The sequence below is a fragment of the Pholcus phalangioides genome, unplaced genomic scaffold, assembly GCF_987345545.1.
Source record: "Pholcus phalangioides strain wild (caught in Gottingen) unplaced genomic scaffold, Ppha-v1.0 ptg000017l_1, whole genome shotgun sequence".
Lineage (NCBI taxonomy): Eukaryota > Metazoa > Arthropoda > Arachnida > Araneae > Pholcidae > Pholcus > Pholcus phalangioides.
In genome coordinates, this window is record NW_028301610.1 from 12,696,143 (window position 1) to 12,713,126 (window position 16,984).

The 16,984-nt window shown below is 39.6% G+C and overlaps 1 protein-coding gene across 3 annotated transcripts in view; it reads left to right on the forward strand.

Annotated features, from left to right (window-relative positions):
* The window catches only part of LOC149072402 (kalirin-like), a 171,728-nt gene that overhangs the window by 90,732 nt on the left and 64,012 nt on the right, over positions 1-16,984 (forward strand). For all 3 annotated transcript variants that reach the window (XM_089247111.1, XM_089247112.1, XM_089247116.1), the window contains one exon: positions 11,012-11,078. In XM_089247111.1, the coding sequence (XP_089103237.1) occupies positions 11,012-11,078 (67 nt within the window). The remainder of the gene's footprint in view (positions 1-11,011; positions 11,079-16,984) is intronic.

Here is a 16,984-nt window from a genome sequence, read left to right on the forward strand (position 1 = left end):
ACGTTTATAAAACTTAAAAAATCCAACCAATAAAGCTCATAGGTTACATTCGAGCAAATGCAACCGATGAACTTATTGGTTGTATTTTTCAAGTTTTATAAAAACACTTTTACAAAGCTTTTACAGTGTAATCTCGGCCATAGAACAATTCCATTCGAATATTCACCTCATCGTTCTTTTCACTTGAATTTTTTTTTCCCTCTTTGTCCGAAATTCACAAACCCTTCTTTTGTCAAGTTAATTCTAATCACCCTTCATAACAAATTCATTCTCAATTTCTTTCAGCTTTTTTGTTTGTTATTTAAAATTATTGCCTTTTCTCCATTCTTGTAAAAATTTATGTTAAGAATCAATGTAATCCATTGATATTGTTCCTACCACAACTACCACCGTCAATTATATGTACAGTATTTTGTATTCTCCCCTCCACTTTAATTTATTATACAGGGTGTCCTGTAAGTGCTAATGTGGCCTTTATGTCATCAACCGCTCGTCGTAGAGGCATAGTTTCAATTTAAAAAGTACTCAAAAAGCTTTCAAAATTACCCTGTACCAGTTCTGAGAGCGAAAGTACGGTGTGTAACATAAAAAAAAAATCTAAATTTTTATACGGTTTTATACCGTCCTCTAACTTCCAATCAGAAAGTTGTTGCCCTGTATCTCCCGAGGCCAACAGTGAAAAAAATTCCACGTTTCGAAGTGCAATATTCGCAGAGATATTCGAATTCGAAAAACGGAGAAAATTCTTGAAAGAACAGCGTTAAATGCGGGTAAAACGGGTTTTCCGCATTTAACGTCAAAACCCTCTCCCCTCCCACTCAACTTTATGGGTTTTGAGGATGAAAAAAAATGAAAGCGTTTCACTTTCAGTGGTGAATTTTCTTTCCCGCAAAACATTCACTCTCCATGGCTAAAGAAGTTTCGCTTGAAAAAAATTGCCAATCAGTGGAAAACGAATGCTGAATTCCATTTACATCAGTTGGAACAAAACGGTGAATTAGAGAATATGCTATATTTCGTGCAAATATTTAGATATTAAAATCTGTAGCTATAAAGTCATGCAAATCATTTGCATTAACAACTCTTCAGTGAGGATTACCTATTCTATATCCTCTTCGAACCTGAGCCGAAATTGACCTTACAAATTCCAGAGAGCGAAGAGGATAAGTTTCATTTTGGAGAAACGGGACAGCCTCAGAAATACACAAAATTCGTGAAAGCTGCGTATAATCAGTGGCGTATTTACTGGGGGGGGGGGGGATTTGGCGAGCTATATCCCAGGACTGCAAGTTTGTAAGAGAGGCAATTTTTAAGGAATGAGTAGTTAAGAAAATTAGTACATAACGGGAGAAAAGTGGCAAAATTTTATAACCATGAATCCGCCTCTGCCCAGAGAGCGAGAGACTATGTAACACTATCTATTGCAGAAGTCCTCCGCGAAGCTCGTGGCGTCAATGAAGAAGGTCATCTCATCTGTAGCCATTGAATATGCTGGAAAAAAAGGGTAAAGATGGCGCGTGCGTCAGCCTGCTACATCCAATGGCTGTAGGTGAGATGACTTTCTTCAGTGATGTCACAAGAAGCTTCGCACGGAGGCCTTCTGCAATAGATGGTGTTGCACTAGGTCGGTGAGTGATATAGAGAGTTTGCAATCATGTGAGTAAACGAAAGAAAGAGTGTGCAAGCACATGAGTGGGCAAAAGACTGACTCGGAGCATGCGGCAAACATGTGAATGACGAAAAGAGTGAAATAACCGAGAAGGGTGTGTAAGCATATGATTGGCTAAAAGAGTGACGCAAAGCGTTTGCAAGCATGTGAATGGCCAAAAGAGTGGCGCAAAGTATGTGAGGTGGCCAAAACGGTGTACAGTCATGCGAGTGGGCGAAAAAGTGGGCAAGCATGCGAGTGACCAAAACAGTGTGCAAGCATGTGAGTGACCAAAAGAGTGACGCAAAGCGTTTACGAGCATGTGGGTGACTCAAACAAACTGCAAGCATATGGTGACCAAAACAGTGTGTAAGCATGTGGGCGACCAAAACAGTGAGCAAGTATGTGAGCGACCAAAACAGTCTGCAAGGATGTGGGTGATCAAAACAGTGTGCAATCATGTTAGTGACCTAAAGAATTTGCAAGCATGTGAATGACCAAAAGTGCGACCCAGATTGTTTATACAAGCATGTCAGTGGCCAAAAGAATGACATACAGATCGATTCACCAGGCAGGTGGGTAGGAGATCAAAAGAGTGACCTATAGCGCGTGCAAGCGCGTGAATGGTCAAAAGAGTGACTTAGGGACAGGGGTGGAGGCTAAGTGGGCTATAGCACAAGGCGGTAAATTCGAGGAAAGAGCTGTACAAAAAATTAAGCTAGAATGGAAGAAAGGCGGCAGAATTTGTGTAGCCCCACGGGCCTTGCAAAACGATAGATACGCCTTTGTCTATTATATTCATCAGCAACCCATAGGCACCGGAACCTAGGGGCTGAGGCCATTCGAGCCCCCTAATAAATTTTGTAAGGGGGCTGAGGCCCCCCCCCCCCCACCAATAATTCCTGAAAAAAAAATGCAATTCACGCTCTCTCTCTCTCTCTCTCCTGCGTACGCAATTGAGCCCCGTATATACGGGACGACCAGCAACTTTCAGTTGGGGGTTAAGTCTATTTGAGCCGTCCCCCCCTTAATAAATTTTGTAAGGAGGCCTCAGCCCCCCCCCCCCAATAATTTCTGAAAAAACAATGCAATGCGCGCTCTCCCTCCTACATGGGCGGAGATAAGAGGGGGAATGCACCCCCAGCGTCAAAGGTAAAGTCGTCTGATCTAATGTATATGTGCATATATGAATTGAAGTGCTCTCCCCCCCCCCCAGACTTTTAAGCCTATCACCGCCTATGCCATCCTGCGTACGCAATTGAGTCCCGTATATACGGGACGCCCGGCAACTTTCGGTGTCCCCCCCCCTCCAATGTTTTCCTCATGCCGGCGCCTCTGCGCCTTCACGCAGCCTATATATAAATATATATAAAATGAAATTTTAAATACGTGGCGCAATATATACGACTTCGAAATTAAACATGGAAGTAGTTTGCTCGGCAAACTTGGAAGAGTTTTGGAATCTTCGCTTCGCAACGGGTCTTGTTTGTTGTTATGCAAACTTTACGAACCATCGTCCCACGCAAGAGAGAGACGTAGAATTCTCTAGTTCCAAACTTCTTATATTTACTTTTTTTGGTGAAAAAGGAGGGGAATCATTTATTACCAATTCCTTCAGCATTGCGAGGAATTTCTACGATTTTTCTTCCTAAAAGACTCCGAAAAGGAATAGGAAATGAAATGAAAAGAAAGCTCCCTTTTCCGGGAAGAGATTTTCCTTGAATTCGGGCGAAAATGTATTATATGTGTTACGATAAATGTGTTGATAATAATTATTTGTGTTTAGTTACATTATTTGTGAATGGCGGGCCGGCACTCTTACGTCACAAACAGTGGGAGAAAAGACACACACACAAAAAAAAATAAATACAAATACAAATACAAATACAAACACAACGCCACAACAGGCAAAATGCCCAACGAGGTGGCTGATAAAAAGATGCCCATAAAAATATGGATGTCATATGTTTCAAAAATACAGCAACCCCATTAAAAATGCAATTAACACAAATTATAAACAATATATACAAATGAATGTGGTTACTATGCATACTTACCAATCGTCTTGGTAAGTTTGATAAATTTATCACTTTTACCGAAGAATATGCTTAAGGCCGGGATTAGACTGTAAAAGTTTCATAAAAGTTCATTTATAAAACTTTAAAAATGCAACCAATAAGGGCATCGATTGCATTTTCTCGAGTGTAAGCGATAACCTTATTGGTTGAATTTTTTCAAGTTTCATAAAAGTTCTTTTATGGAACACGAAAAATTCAACCAATAAGCTTATCGGTAGCATTTGCTCGAATATATCCTATGAGCTTTATTGGTTGGATTTTTTAAGTTTTATAAGAAATGTTTTATCAAACTCTTAATATAGGTCTAATACCCAAGTGTCATTGGTAAATTTGATGAATAACAAAAAAAAAATTATCCCTTTTGCCGGCGATAATTCAAACCAATTGTCGTTGGTAAATTTGATAAATACTTGAAATTTGTCGTCTTTATCTATGGTTAAGCATAATACCCGTGTACAGGGGCACCCGCGGCTCCCTTGTTCGATTTATGGTTCATCTGCCGCTCCCCCGAACAGTTTGGTAGATATTTTCCCACATGAAAGAACCACTTCAAAGCATAAATAGGCATACAAATCAGTACCTCCAGCTCGCCGCGACGCACACTTTGAGAAACACCGAACTAGTGTGATTGCTGCCTAATTAGTGAATTTGATAAATATGAAAAAAAAGTTACAAATGAGGCTAGTATGTGTGATGAATATAGTCGGACCCCGATATAATGATAACAAATTTTACCATCGTACCCCGATATAATGGTAAAAAAATTTTACGATCCTACCTCGATGTTATGATAAAAAAAATTCAATTGTACCCCGATATAATGATACAATACATGTATCAATTATCGTGTGTAGTGCATCATATAGGACGATTTATCATGTTTAACAACGGTGCGACGATTGGGTATTATGCATAGTCACCGGTAAAAGTGATTATTTTTTTAGTAATTAGGTAATTAGTTATTATATTTACCAATGACGCTTGGGTACTGTATATAATCGCCGGTAAAAGTGATAAATTTCGTAAAATTTATCAAATTTACCAACGACGCTGGTTAGCCAATTACGAATGACCGCGGGTAAAGGTGATAAATTTAGGAAAATTTATAAAATTTACCAATGACGTTTAGCTACTATGTATAATCGCCGGTAAAAGTGATAAATTTAGGGAATTTTTTCAAACCTACCAAATCATTTGATCATTTTTGTCGCACCACGGTCATTTTCTGCACACGAGGGCTAATTAGACCGGGACCTACACTTTATTGCCGATTCCGAACGGCGGGCTTGTTTTTATACTCACCGAGAGGTTGGTGCCCTAACCCCTCGATGTGGGACTCCCAGCGGTGGCAATCTTTTTTGTGGTCACGTCGCCGTTTCTGTTGTACCCCTGTGTCCGGAAAGTTTTCTGACAAGCACGAACCGGGTATCGAACTCGCGACACCTCTAAACATCCTTTGGTACTTTAGGCGAGTATCTTATCGACCGCGCTCCAAACTTACCAAAATGCTTGGTAACTATGTATAATAACGGCAGTTATATCACATATATACCGTAACATATATATTATTATTTTATTTTTACGGAAAGATATATTTTTGTCTAATATATATAATATCGTTTTCTTCCAAACTATCAACATCAAAGTTTCTGGCATTAAACGTCTGTCTTTTCTTAGTCTATTTTCTCAAGGGTGCCCCAAACCAACGAAATGGTGATCTAAAAATATTCCCCGAACGCAGAGGTGATGGCACTTTATATACAGTATTCGCCTCTAAGAGTTTGTCAATGTTCTTCTTTTTCGCTCTCCTTGTGATATATTCTTAAAAGTTTGACGAGTGCTGAGCTACAAGTGTTTAAAACTTTTCTTCACTTTCCGTTTCTTTATTATGCTCTCTGAGAGACTCGAGGAGTACCATCATCCTGTTCTGATTATGCGGCTTTCTGATTGAATCAGCATCTAGTGCCAGTGTTTCCCAAAGTGGGCAATATCGCTCCCTGGTGGGCGGCGATGGAATGGTCCGGGGGGGGGGGCGATAGAAGCTACAGACTTAACATTGGATCCTATGGGTTCACTTGGGGGCGATGGAATGCAAAGTTTGGGAAACTAATGGTCTAGTCGTATAATTCGAATGTAGAAAGGTATACAGGTAGTCACTGGTTTGAGACTTGAGACTTTACGACCGACATCTTCGACCCGTTCCTCTCGCGAGCACCACGGTGCGCCCCGTGAAGCACCCAGAGTGACTCGTTGCTCGTGTCCGATTTCGTGCTCGCGAGCACTTGATCGGCATTCGAATCAAACACCTTGTACAGATTGCTTTCAAGGATCGAAACAATCCTGATTTCATGCATTCGTACGTCAAACTTGCCATATAAGGGTGCTCTTCTTTTGATAATAATGGGTACATCCAGTGCTCGCGACTAGAAAAAAGGTTGAAGGTCTCTGCTTTTTATGACCACAACAAAAGAATGAAGTGGAACGCAATTTCTGGCATTGAAAACAAAGTGATAATAATTTTTGTTTATCCCTCCAAATCAGTGGTTCTTAACCCTTTTTCCATCTCGCGCACCCCGAGTGCAATACAACTTACCTTTCCGCACCCCCTTGGATAATTAGTCTTCAATTCGTTATTTTTTGTGATCAATTACATTACATTAATTCTGTGTTCAAATGGCAAAACGTTTTTCAAAATTTCACGATGGCAAATTTGTAAATAATACTTTACCAATATGCGGTACTGTGGCTTTTTGACTTATTGCAATTTGCCTCCGTTGGTTCCTCAAAAACTGAGAGATGGACGAAATTTTGTCGCTTTCCAAAATTTTGGCGAACGAGACTCCAGAATACGAACAACTCAATTTTTTGGGAAAAGTGACTTGTGACATTTTGCCATCTGATTAGAGAATTATTATCTATATATATTTTTCGTTGGAGTGGGTGCAAAACTCTTGGGAGAGCACAAAAAATTTTCTTCCCGAGAAATTTTGAGTTACCACCCTTCAAAAAGCATCTAAATTAATAGAAATTGGATAATATAGCATATAAAGCAGGGTTGGGTTTTTGACATCAAAAACTGGTTTAAACCGCAAAAAACTGTCGAAAAATGTCAGAAACCTAAATGATAATGTTTCGGACACAATAAGTATATAACATGATAAAAAACTTACTTTTTTGTATATTACAATGTTTTATTTTTGAACATTAATTTATTACAATAATTAAAACAATATTAATTATAATTTGCAATTTTGAATTTTTCAACATGGCCTAGAACATTATGATATAGTTTTATGGTTTATTTATCTAAGCTACTCATTACCTGCGTTCAATTTGCTAAGCAGAATAGAGAGCTGCTTATTCAACATATGTATGACAGGTCATTAGGGTTAAGTTTTCGACTTCAGAAACTAAATCAGTATTAAAACAGTCAAAAACTTACTGTCAATGTTGTCAAATAGTTGTTTAACCAGATAGATATGTTAAATAACAAAACACTTACTTCTACACTGCTCAAAACAATTAGGGGAGCAAGCAAAAAAGTGAAGAAAACCGTGCGAGACAGCCTCGTATTGGCATACAATGGATAGTACACGCGTATCAATGCGCAATACAGAAAAAAGACGTAAAAAAAATTTGGAATTAAGCTTTAATTCTTTGAAAATATGGAAAAAACATGAAAAGATGATTTAGGGCAACAATTTGGTTACATGTAAACGATAAAAAAAAGTACTGTTTAGACATGATGCATGAGTTTTAATAGGGCGTGTGGTCTCCTCGAACAGCTAAGACTGCTGCACACCTGTTTGCCATGGATGCGATGAGGTTATCGATCAGACTTTGGGGAATACTGTTCCACTCCTCAAGAAGTGCAATCTGCAAGTCTCGGACAGTAACAGGCGGCCTTGGTCGCGCAGCAATGCGTCGTCCAAGATTGGATTCAGGTCAGGAGAGCACGCTGGCCATTCCATACGCTGTATTGTTTCAGCTTCAAGCATGTTCTCCACCAGACGAGCTCTATGCGGTCGGGCATTATCATCCTGGAAAGCAAAGGAATCTCCAATGGCTCCAGCGTAAGGGATGACATGAGGTCGCAGTATCTCGTCTGCATACCTTCGGGCCGTCAAAGTGCCATTCCGAATGATATGCAGGTCCGTACGTCCGCCTATGTTGATTCCACCCCATACCATCCAACCAGCTCGTCTGTATTGTGACCTTTCACAAACGAATGCGGGGTTATTTCGAGTGCCCCTGTCCCTCCATACCAGAACACTTCGGGTGTCACACTCCAGACTAAATCGGGACTCGTCTGTAAACAGCACTTGGCTCCAATCATGTTGCTCCCAATCTCGATGTTCAGCAGCCCATCTTCTTCGGGCCGCACGGTGGCGTGGGGTCAACGGAATGCAGACCATTGGCCTACGTGCATAGAGCCCTCCCTCATGAAGCCGATTACGTACTGTTTGGCTGGACACCCTTCGTCCTGTTGCCAAGAGCAACCATCTTTGCAGCTGCGTAGCATTCTCTGTTCTGTTTCGATGGGCTGTTAACCGTATATACCGGTCATCAGTTGCTGTAGTGTAGCGTGGCCGACCTTGCCTTGGTCGACGTCTAACATTTCCTGTTTCTTGGAATCGGTTCCACAGCCTTGCAACAACACTTCTGGCGACTCCAACAGCGTCCGCGACACTACGTTGTGTTTGCCCGGATTCCAGTCTGCCTATAACACGCCATGCCATGGATTCCGGTAAATCACGTTGTTGAGACATCCTCAAGTCACCTTGTCTCAAAAAAAAATGCTGCGCAATCGAATTTCACAGTTAGGGCAGTAAAACAGACGTTTCTGCAACATCCCGATTTCTGCCCTTATCTCCTTTTTCTGGTTTTTGACGTCATGAACTTTGATTTGCATATGAAGTTTTCTTCTTCCGTTTCCTGATAGGCTTTAAATTATGGATGATTCATTTTATCTTACTTATCGGTATACAGCTTTGCGTAATTTTGTTAAAACCATGTGCTCCCCTAATTGTTTTGAGCAGTGTATGTAGATTAAAGGGTTTTATATTCAGAATGATAATTACTGAGACAAAATATCTATTTTGATATTTTAATGGCTTATCGAGAACATTTTCGATGCATCCAGAAAATAGTTAAAAATTTTACATAATAACTTTCCATGATTACGAGCGGCACAAAAAACCGGTTTTGGGGTGTGGCTACACAAAATCACCCATACCTCAAAACCAGACCGGTTTTTACTCGAGTTAGAGCGTACGTGGAGGGACATTGGACATCCTTAAGACCCCTTTAGACCATTAATTCTGTAATAAATTTTTAAAACGTACAGTTCACAGCGCATAACAAATATTTATTAGGTACTCTCCTGTACTTTTAGAGGTGAGAAAATATTAATAGGAGCGGGTTTTTTCGTATAAAAAGGATGTTTTTGATCGTATGGGTGGAAGTAGGAAGTGAGCATTTATAGAACTCCGGCCTCTCCGGCTTTTCTGTTATCCGGCCCGCCATGGCCCCCACAACCTGGAACAGGGCCCCTATGCTGGGATCTTACGCGGGCCCCACGGTCACACTTTTCACGGGCCCTTTTATAGTTAATTTACATCGGGAAAAAGTAAAAAATTATGAAAATAGTCCCGGGCCCCACAGCTAGAGCCTTGTCAGCCCCGCCCTTCCGCCACATTAGACTGGATAGTCCAGAGTCTACCGTAGAGCACCCGAGTGATGCAGTGGTAAGATGCTCGTCTTCCACCGTGGAGGTGACCGTCAGGGTTCACGGGTTCGAACCGGGGGAAAAACATAAAAAAAACACGATCTTTACCTACCGAACCTGGGGTGACCAACGGTATAGATGGTGCCTTCCCTTTTCCCACCCAACTCCAATCGTAGTAACTTGCCGTATAGCGATATAACCAGAGTTGATGTTCAGCAGAGTCTACTGCATACAACATTTATACAACTGCAAGGCTTAAAATATTATACTTAGCCGAAATTCTCGCTGTATTCAGATGAGTACAGTCAGTGCAGTCTTAACACATGGGCCCACCCGGGCACTGCCCGTGGTGCCTCAAGAGAAGGAGGCCTCGAAAAAATGAAAAACGGTTAAAATTTTCGAGAATTTGCCACCTATAAGCCTTAGGTCTTAACCTATAGGCCTTAGAAAAATAACTTGGCCCGGGGGCCCATGATGCTCTTAAGACGGTCCCGATTGCAGTTGCAACAAATGGGTTAATGTGTGACAGTAGCACGCTGATACATTTTCAGAATGCATGCATCTCAGCCTGTATTTACACCACGCCTCGACACTTGCCTCATTTTATCACCTAGTCGATATCAAAAGTTGTAGGCGGTCACAATGATGTGAGTCAAATGTGAATATAATCTTACTTGTGAATTTTTCCCCATTTATTTATTGTGTAGTTTTTATTAAGGCGAAACATTTCAAACTTTAAAATAACTTGGATCATTTCCATGGGTTTTTTTTAGGGGAAAAACACACACGCGTATATTTCGATGCATAATTCGAAAATTTAGGGTTTTTCTACTGCGTTTGTTCTTGTGTTTCTATTTAATTTGATTTCTTTCATTTTTGTCATTTCTACAAAAGAACGGAAGTGTCTTTTTTATCGCGATTTCGTCGAACAGGAAACGGTTTCGCCTATTTTTCCTGTGTAAACCTACATTTTGTTGGTTTCTATATTTTTTACACTCCTCTTTTTATCTCACATATAATTTTTTTATTGAATCATGTTGAGATGTAAATAGCAGTGAAATGAAGACTAGGAAGGATTAATTTTAAAATCTAAATTATATAACGTCTCAAACCTCTAAGTTGTGAATCATTCAAATGGGTAAGTGTCATTATAATATGAAAACTCCAACAGTCTAACGCTCGATTCATATTGATCACCGTTCATGCAAAAACGACAATAGATGACCTAGTCGATTCTTGGAACTGTGATGTTCGATTTCCCTTTCGCTATCGGTGATGATGATGATGATGATGTAATGATGATAATTATTATTTTCTTTCATGCTCATTATAATATACTACGTGAGATGACCCTAAAATAGGTCGAATCGCTCACTCTCTTTCGACGCAACAGACTCTTATAATTACATACTTAATCTTTCTGTGGACGCTCTATCCATAACAACTCGTTTATTCCTTCTTAGATTATCTTCAACGAGAAGAATGGTATATGATGTTAACATTAATATTCCTTCCAATTATAGACTAATATTGATTATTATGTTCTTTGTCTTGCAGAGACGCCTCCGTTGTCGTCGCCGGAACTATCTTTACGAAGTGGATCGAAACCCAGGGGAAATTTCAGGTATTCGAAAAAAAGTTGTATTTTTTGAAAATGTTATATGATATGTCTGAATATGGTGTGATACGCCTGAAATATGGTTAAAATTCGTTCATTAGTTAAATAAAGGAGTGAAATTTTCGGCTTGAAAACTTCCGTGGGCGTTGATAATAGTTCGAATTGAGTGGTAAATCCTTCCGAAGGTGAATTGTACAATCAATAATACTTCAGTTGAATTTCCATCGCAATTATTTGCCTGTGAAGTTTTGAAAAATTTGTTTTTACTCATTTACTAGTTTGAAATCAAACTTTCCCATTGTCTGAGAATATGGAGTCTAGGAAAAATTTCCAAATTGCAGTGCTGTAGGTATTGGTTTACAGCAGACATCCGTAGATATTGCTAGACATCCGTAATAATAACTCACATTGAGAGTTTAACCCACATTATATATAGAGTTTATAAGCTTAATTGACTCGGTGGATAGAGATGCGGATTTCAAACTTGTAAAAAATACCGTTTCTATATTTAAAAAATTGTGAATTATGCCAAGTCAATTATTTACACGAAAACTCCAAAGATAAGGTCTTAGAACAATAAATGAGTACATCAAGGTAATTATTACTGTTTAAATCACACGGTGAAGGAAATAACAAATCTTTGATGTTAGTTGTCAATGTCCAAACTATCGGCTTTGGCAGAATTGATATCAAAAATTCGTTTCATTTGTTAGAATTGTCTTGAAGTGGGGTATATCCAACTGGTGTTCCACCGTGGAAGCTTTTTTGGGGTTCCGCATGATCAAACGCCACGGAACCCTCAAAAATCCCGAAACCCGTAACGCTTTCAAAGAAGAAAACTTTCTTGTTACTAATACTCGCAAAGCTGTTCTTTGTTTTGAATTTTAACGAGATAGTGTCGTTTAAAAGAATCAGACCACTTGGATCACTAAACAACTTACGAAACAGAGACATTATACATTTTTTTTTTCACATTGAATTTACGAACCAGTAGCTCCAGAGGTTCATGAATGCCATTTTCCGTTTCATCAGGAAATTATAAGTTGTAAAAATGACGGTTTTCTGGGAAATTTTTTATCCACTCGTGATATTCTTGAGAGTGAGAGTGTGTGAGTTCTTGAATTGCAGAATTTACGTGTACTTTACGAGACACCCGAGGCCATCTTAACACACGAGTCTCACCCGGGCACGGCACGGGAATCTCAGTTGAATAGGAGCTTCCACGATAAGATCTGGCACAATGGTTAATGGCAATAAATGTGTAAATTAAGAGGTGGTGCCTAAGCTCTCTTTCATTTTGCCCTGGGACTATGATGCTTTTGAGGCGGCAGTAGTGACACTTTTTTTGGATAAATATTCAAAATTGGTTTGAGTTCCATGGACCAGCCTCATTATCATCAAGTGTTTCGCGCGGAGCAGCCTTATACAACTATCAAGGGTTCCGCGAGAAATTTTACGTTGGAACACCTGGTCTAGAAAGTCGATTTCAACTTTGGCATGGGATGGGTATGATAACAAGTTAAGATAACGAGTTTCAAGTAAGCTTTCTCCAAAAAATCAGACACATTTTTATTAAAATTTCGGGACGGCAAAATGTGAATAAAAGTTTGTTGAAAAAAATAAAAGTTTGGTAAATTTATGGGCTGTGTGGTCAATGTAGTCATAGGGGAAGGGTTGCTAATATTGGAAATTGACTCGAAACTACTTGGGCCAAGTTCTCTTAATCGATGTGCATAAAAACCGACCATTCTGCATGACAACGAAGAGCAAAATGGGTAATGACGTGCTGTGAAAAGAAAGCTAATGAGAAAACGGATAATATATATATATATATATATATATATATCACTGTGTACAATGAGCATCTCCGGAAAGGATGTCTTGAGATCGCTAATGTTCAGCTAATCAATGCTTTGTTATAATTTTCATTGTTTTGACTCCTCGTGTCTGGTATGGCACATCACAAACGGCCATATGCGACACTCACCCGAATTCGTGAGATCAACCACATAGAAAGTGGGAGGGGGGGGGGGAGACTTCGAGATCACGCATACATACATATTGCGATAAATGGTAAACCTCAATCGAAGGGGCAGGACGGATATCGAACTACACAACGGCGACTCAACAACTTCGTGAAAAAATTTTAGGAAAAAGATCCCACAACTGCTAACACAACTGTATGTATGTGAAGATAGAGAAGCGATTGATGAAGCAGCAACTGACAACATCATAGAAGCCACAAAGGAAACAGCAGCGGGTGTAGCCTGCGGCGGATTTAACGGCGGGTGCACCGAGCGCCCCGACTTCGAAAGGGCCCCAAAAAACCCAAATTTCATACTTTTTTCTAATTTAAGAGGCCGAATATTTTCTTTTGCGCCTGGGGCCTCGACCGACTTCAATCCGCCACTGGATGTAACATTGAAGACCAGAATCGGGAGCAAACCAACAAACCAGGTGAGATGGTGTAACGATATAGATGAAGAAAGAGAGCGTTTCGAACAATATATTTAAATCAAAGAGCAAAGCCTTCACAAATCCTGCTGTCACAAACTGGCAGACACAAAAGCCTATCACAGGCAGTGAAAGACTAACTTGAGAGACTCTACTCGACACTTGACGAGGATGATGATAGACTACTATCATATTCTGATGGCGGAACAAGGGTCATGAATGACGAAAAAGAAATAACCAAAACTGAAATTGAAACAACAATGAAGCAACTTTACTGAAAAACAGAAAGGCACCTGGTCTGGATGCAATAAACAACATAATGCTTAAAACAATGAACAAGGCTTTCCATAAACTGTTACGTACCTTTACAACGAGTGTCTAAAGCTCAACACTTTCCCAAGGCACTTCAAGAAAGGAAATGTCCAAATGTTCCAGAAAAAAAAATCGAGATCCAAATCTCCTGGACTCTTACTGACCAGTCACCTTACTAAAGGCGCCCGAGTGGCGTAGTGGTAAGATGCTCGTCTACCACCTGGAACCGCTGTACGCAGTGGCCGCCAGAATTATAGCATGTATTGCAGAAATTTGGTACAAAAATCCGAAACAGGGAACTAAAGAGGAAAGTTAACTCAGCACAGAGGGGCCTCAACGCTTTGCAAGTTATCACGGGACTGCCGCCCTTCAGCGTATGGTTGGTTGGAGTATGAGGCTAAAGAACAAGCTCCGAAAGCAGATGCTACAGTGCTGTTAAACAGAATGGGACCGAGGAGACAGGTGTGGAAGAAAGATATCGATATCCTTCCTGCAGTCGAAGAGAGAGACCGGGGGTGGCCAAGAGAACTAGTACTATTCTTCACGCAACACGGACAATTTCCCACTTATCTCAAGAGATCTGACCAGATAAGCAGCGGTAAATGTGCATTTGGCACGAAAGGCACACCGATGCACTTTGCAACAGAATGCCTACTGACGGAGTCCTTCCACTTTATTGGGGCCTCGACTGAGAAGCAGCAAATAACTCAAAAGGCTGGTGCGATTCGGCGACTGTCGGGACTGGTCAGGTTCATCAAAGGTTACGAAACTCTAATTAGAAGCCTCCCTGACTCAGAGAGTGAAGAAGATAAAGAGGAAGAGAGATTCTCTCCTCAGGAGATCAGAAAGAATCAGACTCGCACTTGAGAACAACGGAGAACGACATTAGCAAATGCACAATAATCACAGCGTCACTTACGAAACCTCTGACTAGCAAAAGTCCCACAGTGGTATTCCTTACATTGCGTTGCAATATCTACGAAAGAGGTACCGCGAAAATGATTATGTTATTATTATGTTAAGATTAGGTTGATTATTCTATTACTGTATATGTTTCGAGGTACGGCAAAAACCATAAATTCCATAATTAATATACAGTCTGCATATAAAACGCTAGAGAATATTACTGTCTTTCGACGCGTCGTGTTTAGTACACGTCTGTATAAATATAACAGCAGCTAGTAACACACAATCTATTACGGTGTTTGACGTACCCTTCGATGTGTGAACATTTTCCCAAAGTTTTATTACATAGGGTGCTAATCAAATATATCTGTACTTCGTTTTTCTGCATCATTTGTATTACACGGAATCATTTTGTATATATACAGGGTGATAATACTCTGAGCAGTTTTATCCGAATGCAGCCAAATTGTTAGAATATCTTAATGAGACCATGGGAGAGAGATTTATGAAATAAAATATATCATATATATATATATATATATATATATATATATATATAGTTCAACTTCGACCACCAGGTGAACTTAATTTTCTTTTTTCCCATGGACCATATATCGTATATACCAAGTTTCAATGGAATACGTCTTACCATCTCTCGATGTGGGAAAGGGAAATCGACATTCAAAAATTCATACATCATTACAAAATGCACTGGAATGATGAAAAATATAGACACAATTCAATATGTGTGTAAATTAGCAAAAAAAAATTAAAGAAAATTATTTCGAACTGAAGAAAACTTTAAATTGACGGAGAAAATAAATTCCAAAACCAAATGAAATTAGGACCTAATTAAAGAAATTGTCTGAGAACTGTCCACAGAAAACCAACTTCAGCCGATCACCACTGTGGTAACGGTGGGGTTCGAACCATCACCTCCTAGAGATAGAAGGCCTCTGCAGTGTTTGCCATAAACGTCATTCAGACTACCAAGCAAGTTTGCCACACAACATCGTACTTCGTTTCTTCTTATTTTGGCGTCGAATCTTCCTGATTGCCTCACAAAAACCGCATAGTGATTGGATGTGGAGCATAGAAATCGCCAATTCTGAGCTCGATCATTTCTTTTCCTCACAACATTGATACTGATAAAGTCTTTCGTTCTCCAGGCTAGTGTGCTAACCACTGAACCAAATAGACTTGCAGCATTGATACTAGCACGAGCAGGGAATTTTTTTCCCTGAATATTCTGAGGGAAAATAGACTACTTACTGACGTAACAGGCTGATTGCGGAGGCCTTCTATCTCTAGGAGGTGATGTTCGAACCTGGGACCTCGCGACGCGAGTCCGTTACTATGACCACTCGACCACCACAGCGGCAGCACCAGTGAAAATTCAGAATAAATGAAAGAAATAATTTCTCTACATCCATGGGAAAATTCAGAATAAATGAAAGAAATAATTTCTCTACATCCATGGGAAAATTCAGAATAAATGAAATAATTTTAGCACCCAATGAAAATTCAGAATAAATGAAAGTAATTATTCCAGCACCCACACGAAATTCGGAATAAATTAAAGAAATACTTTCTGCACCCATGGGAAAATTCAGAGTAAGTGAAAGATATACAGTCGAATCCCGTTATAACGAACTCCAAGAGACCGGAGAAATCACTTCGTTATAACGAAATTTTGTTATAAAGGAATTCCAGGTTTTTGCATTGCTCTTATATAAACTTAAAAGGAGGATTACAAAACTGTTCGTTAAAACGAGATTTTCGCTATAACGGTATTCGTTAAAACGGGATTCGACTGTAATTCCAGAATTATTTCTTTCTAGATGAAAAAATATGCAGAATTTTCCAGAATTATTTCTTCTAAGATGAACAGATTTATTTCATTCTGGATGAGCAGAATTAGTTCTTCCTAGATGAAAATGCCGATCTCCAATATAATTGACAAAAATCCAGAATTTATAAAAGAAATTGTTATTTCCGTTAGTGCCCCTCCCCGAAAACAGCACCTGCCACACACCCTTAAGCGAACAACGGCTCGGAACTCAAGTTGCATGATAGCAGATGAAAAACAACATCCAATCTATCTTGTGATACGTTACGCTACTGACTAAGCTTTTACTGTCTACGAAATCGTGAGTTTACACTGAAGGAAATTATCATAAAATCAGTCCCATCCGTGCCATCTACAGCAAGTACCTTTACTTGAAATTCAGAAATTATAC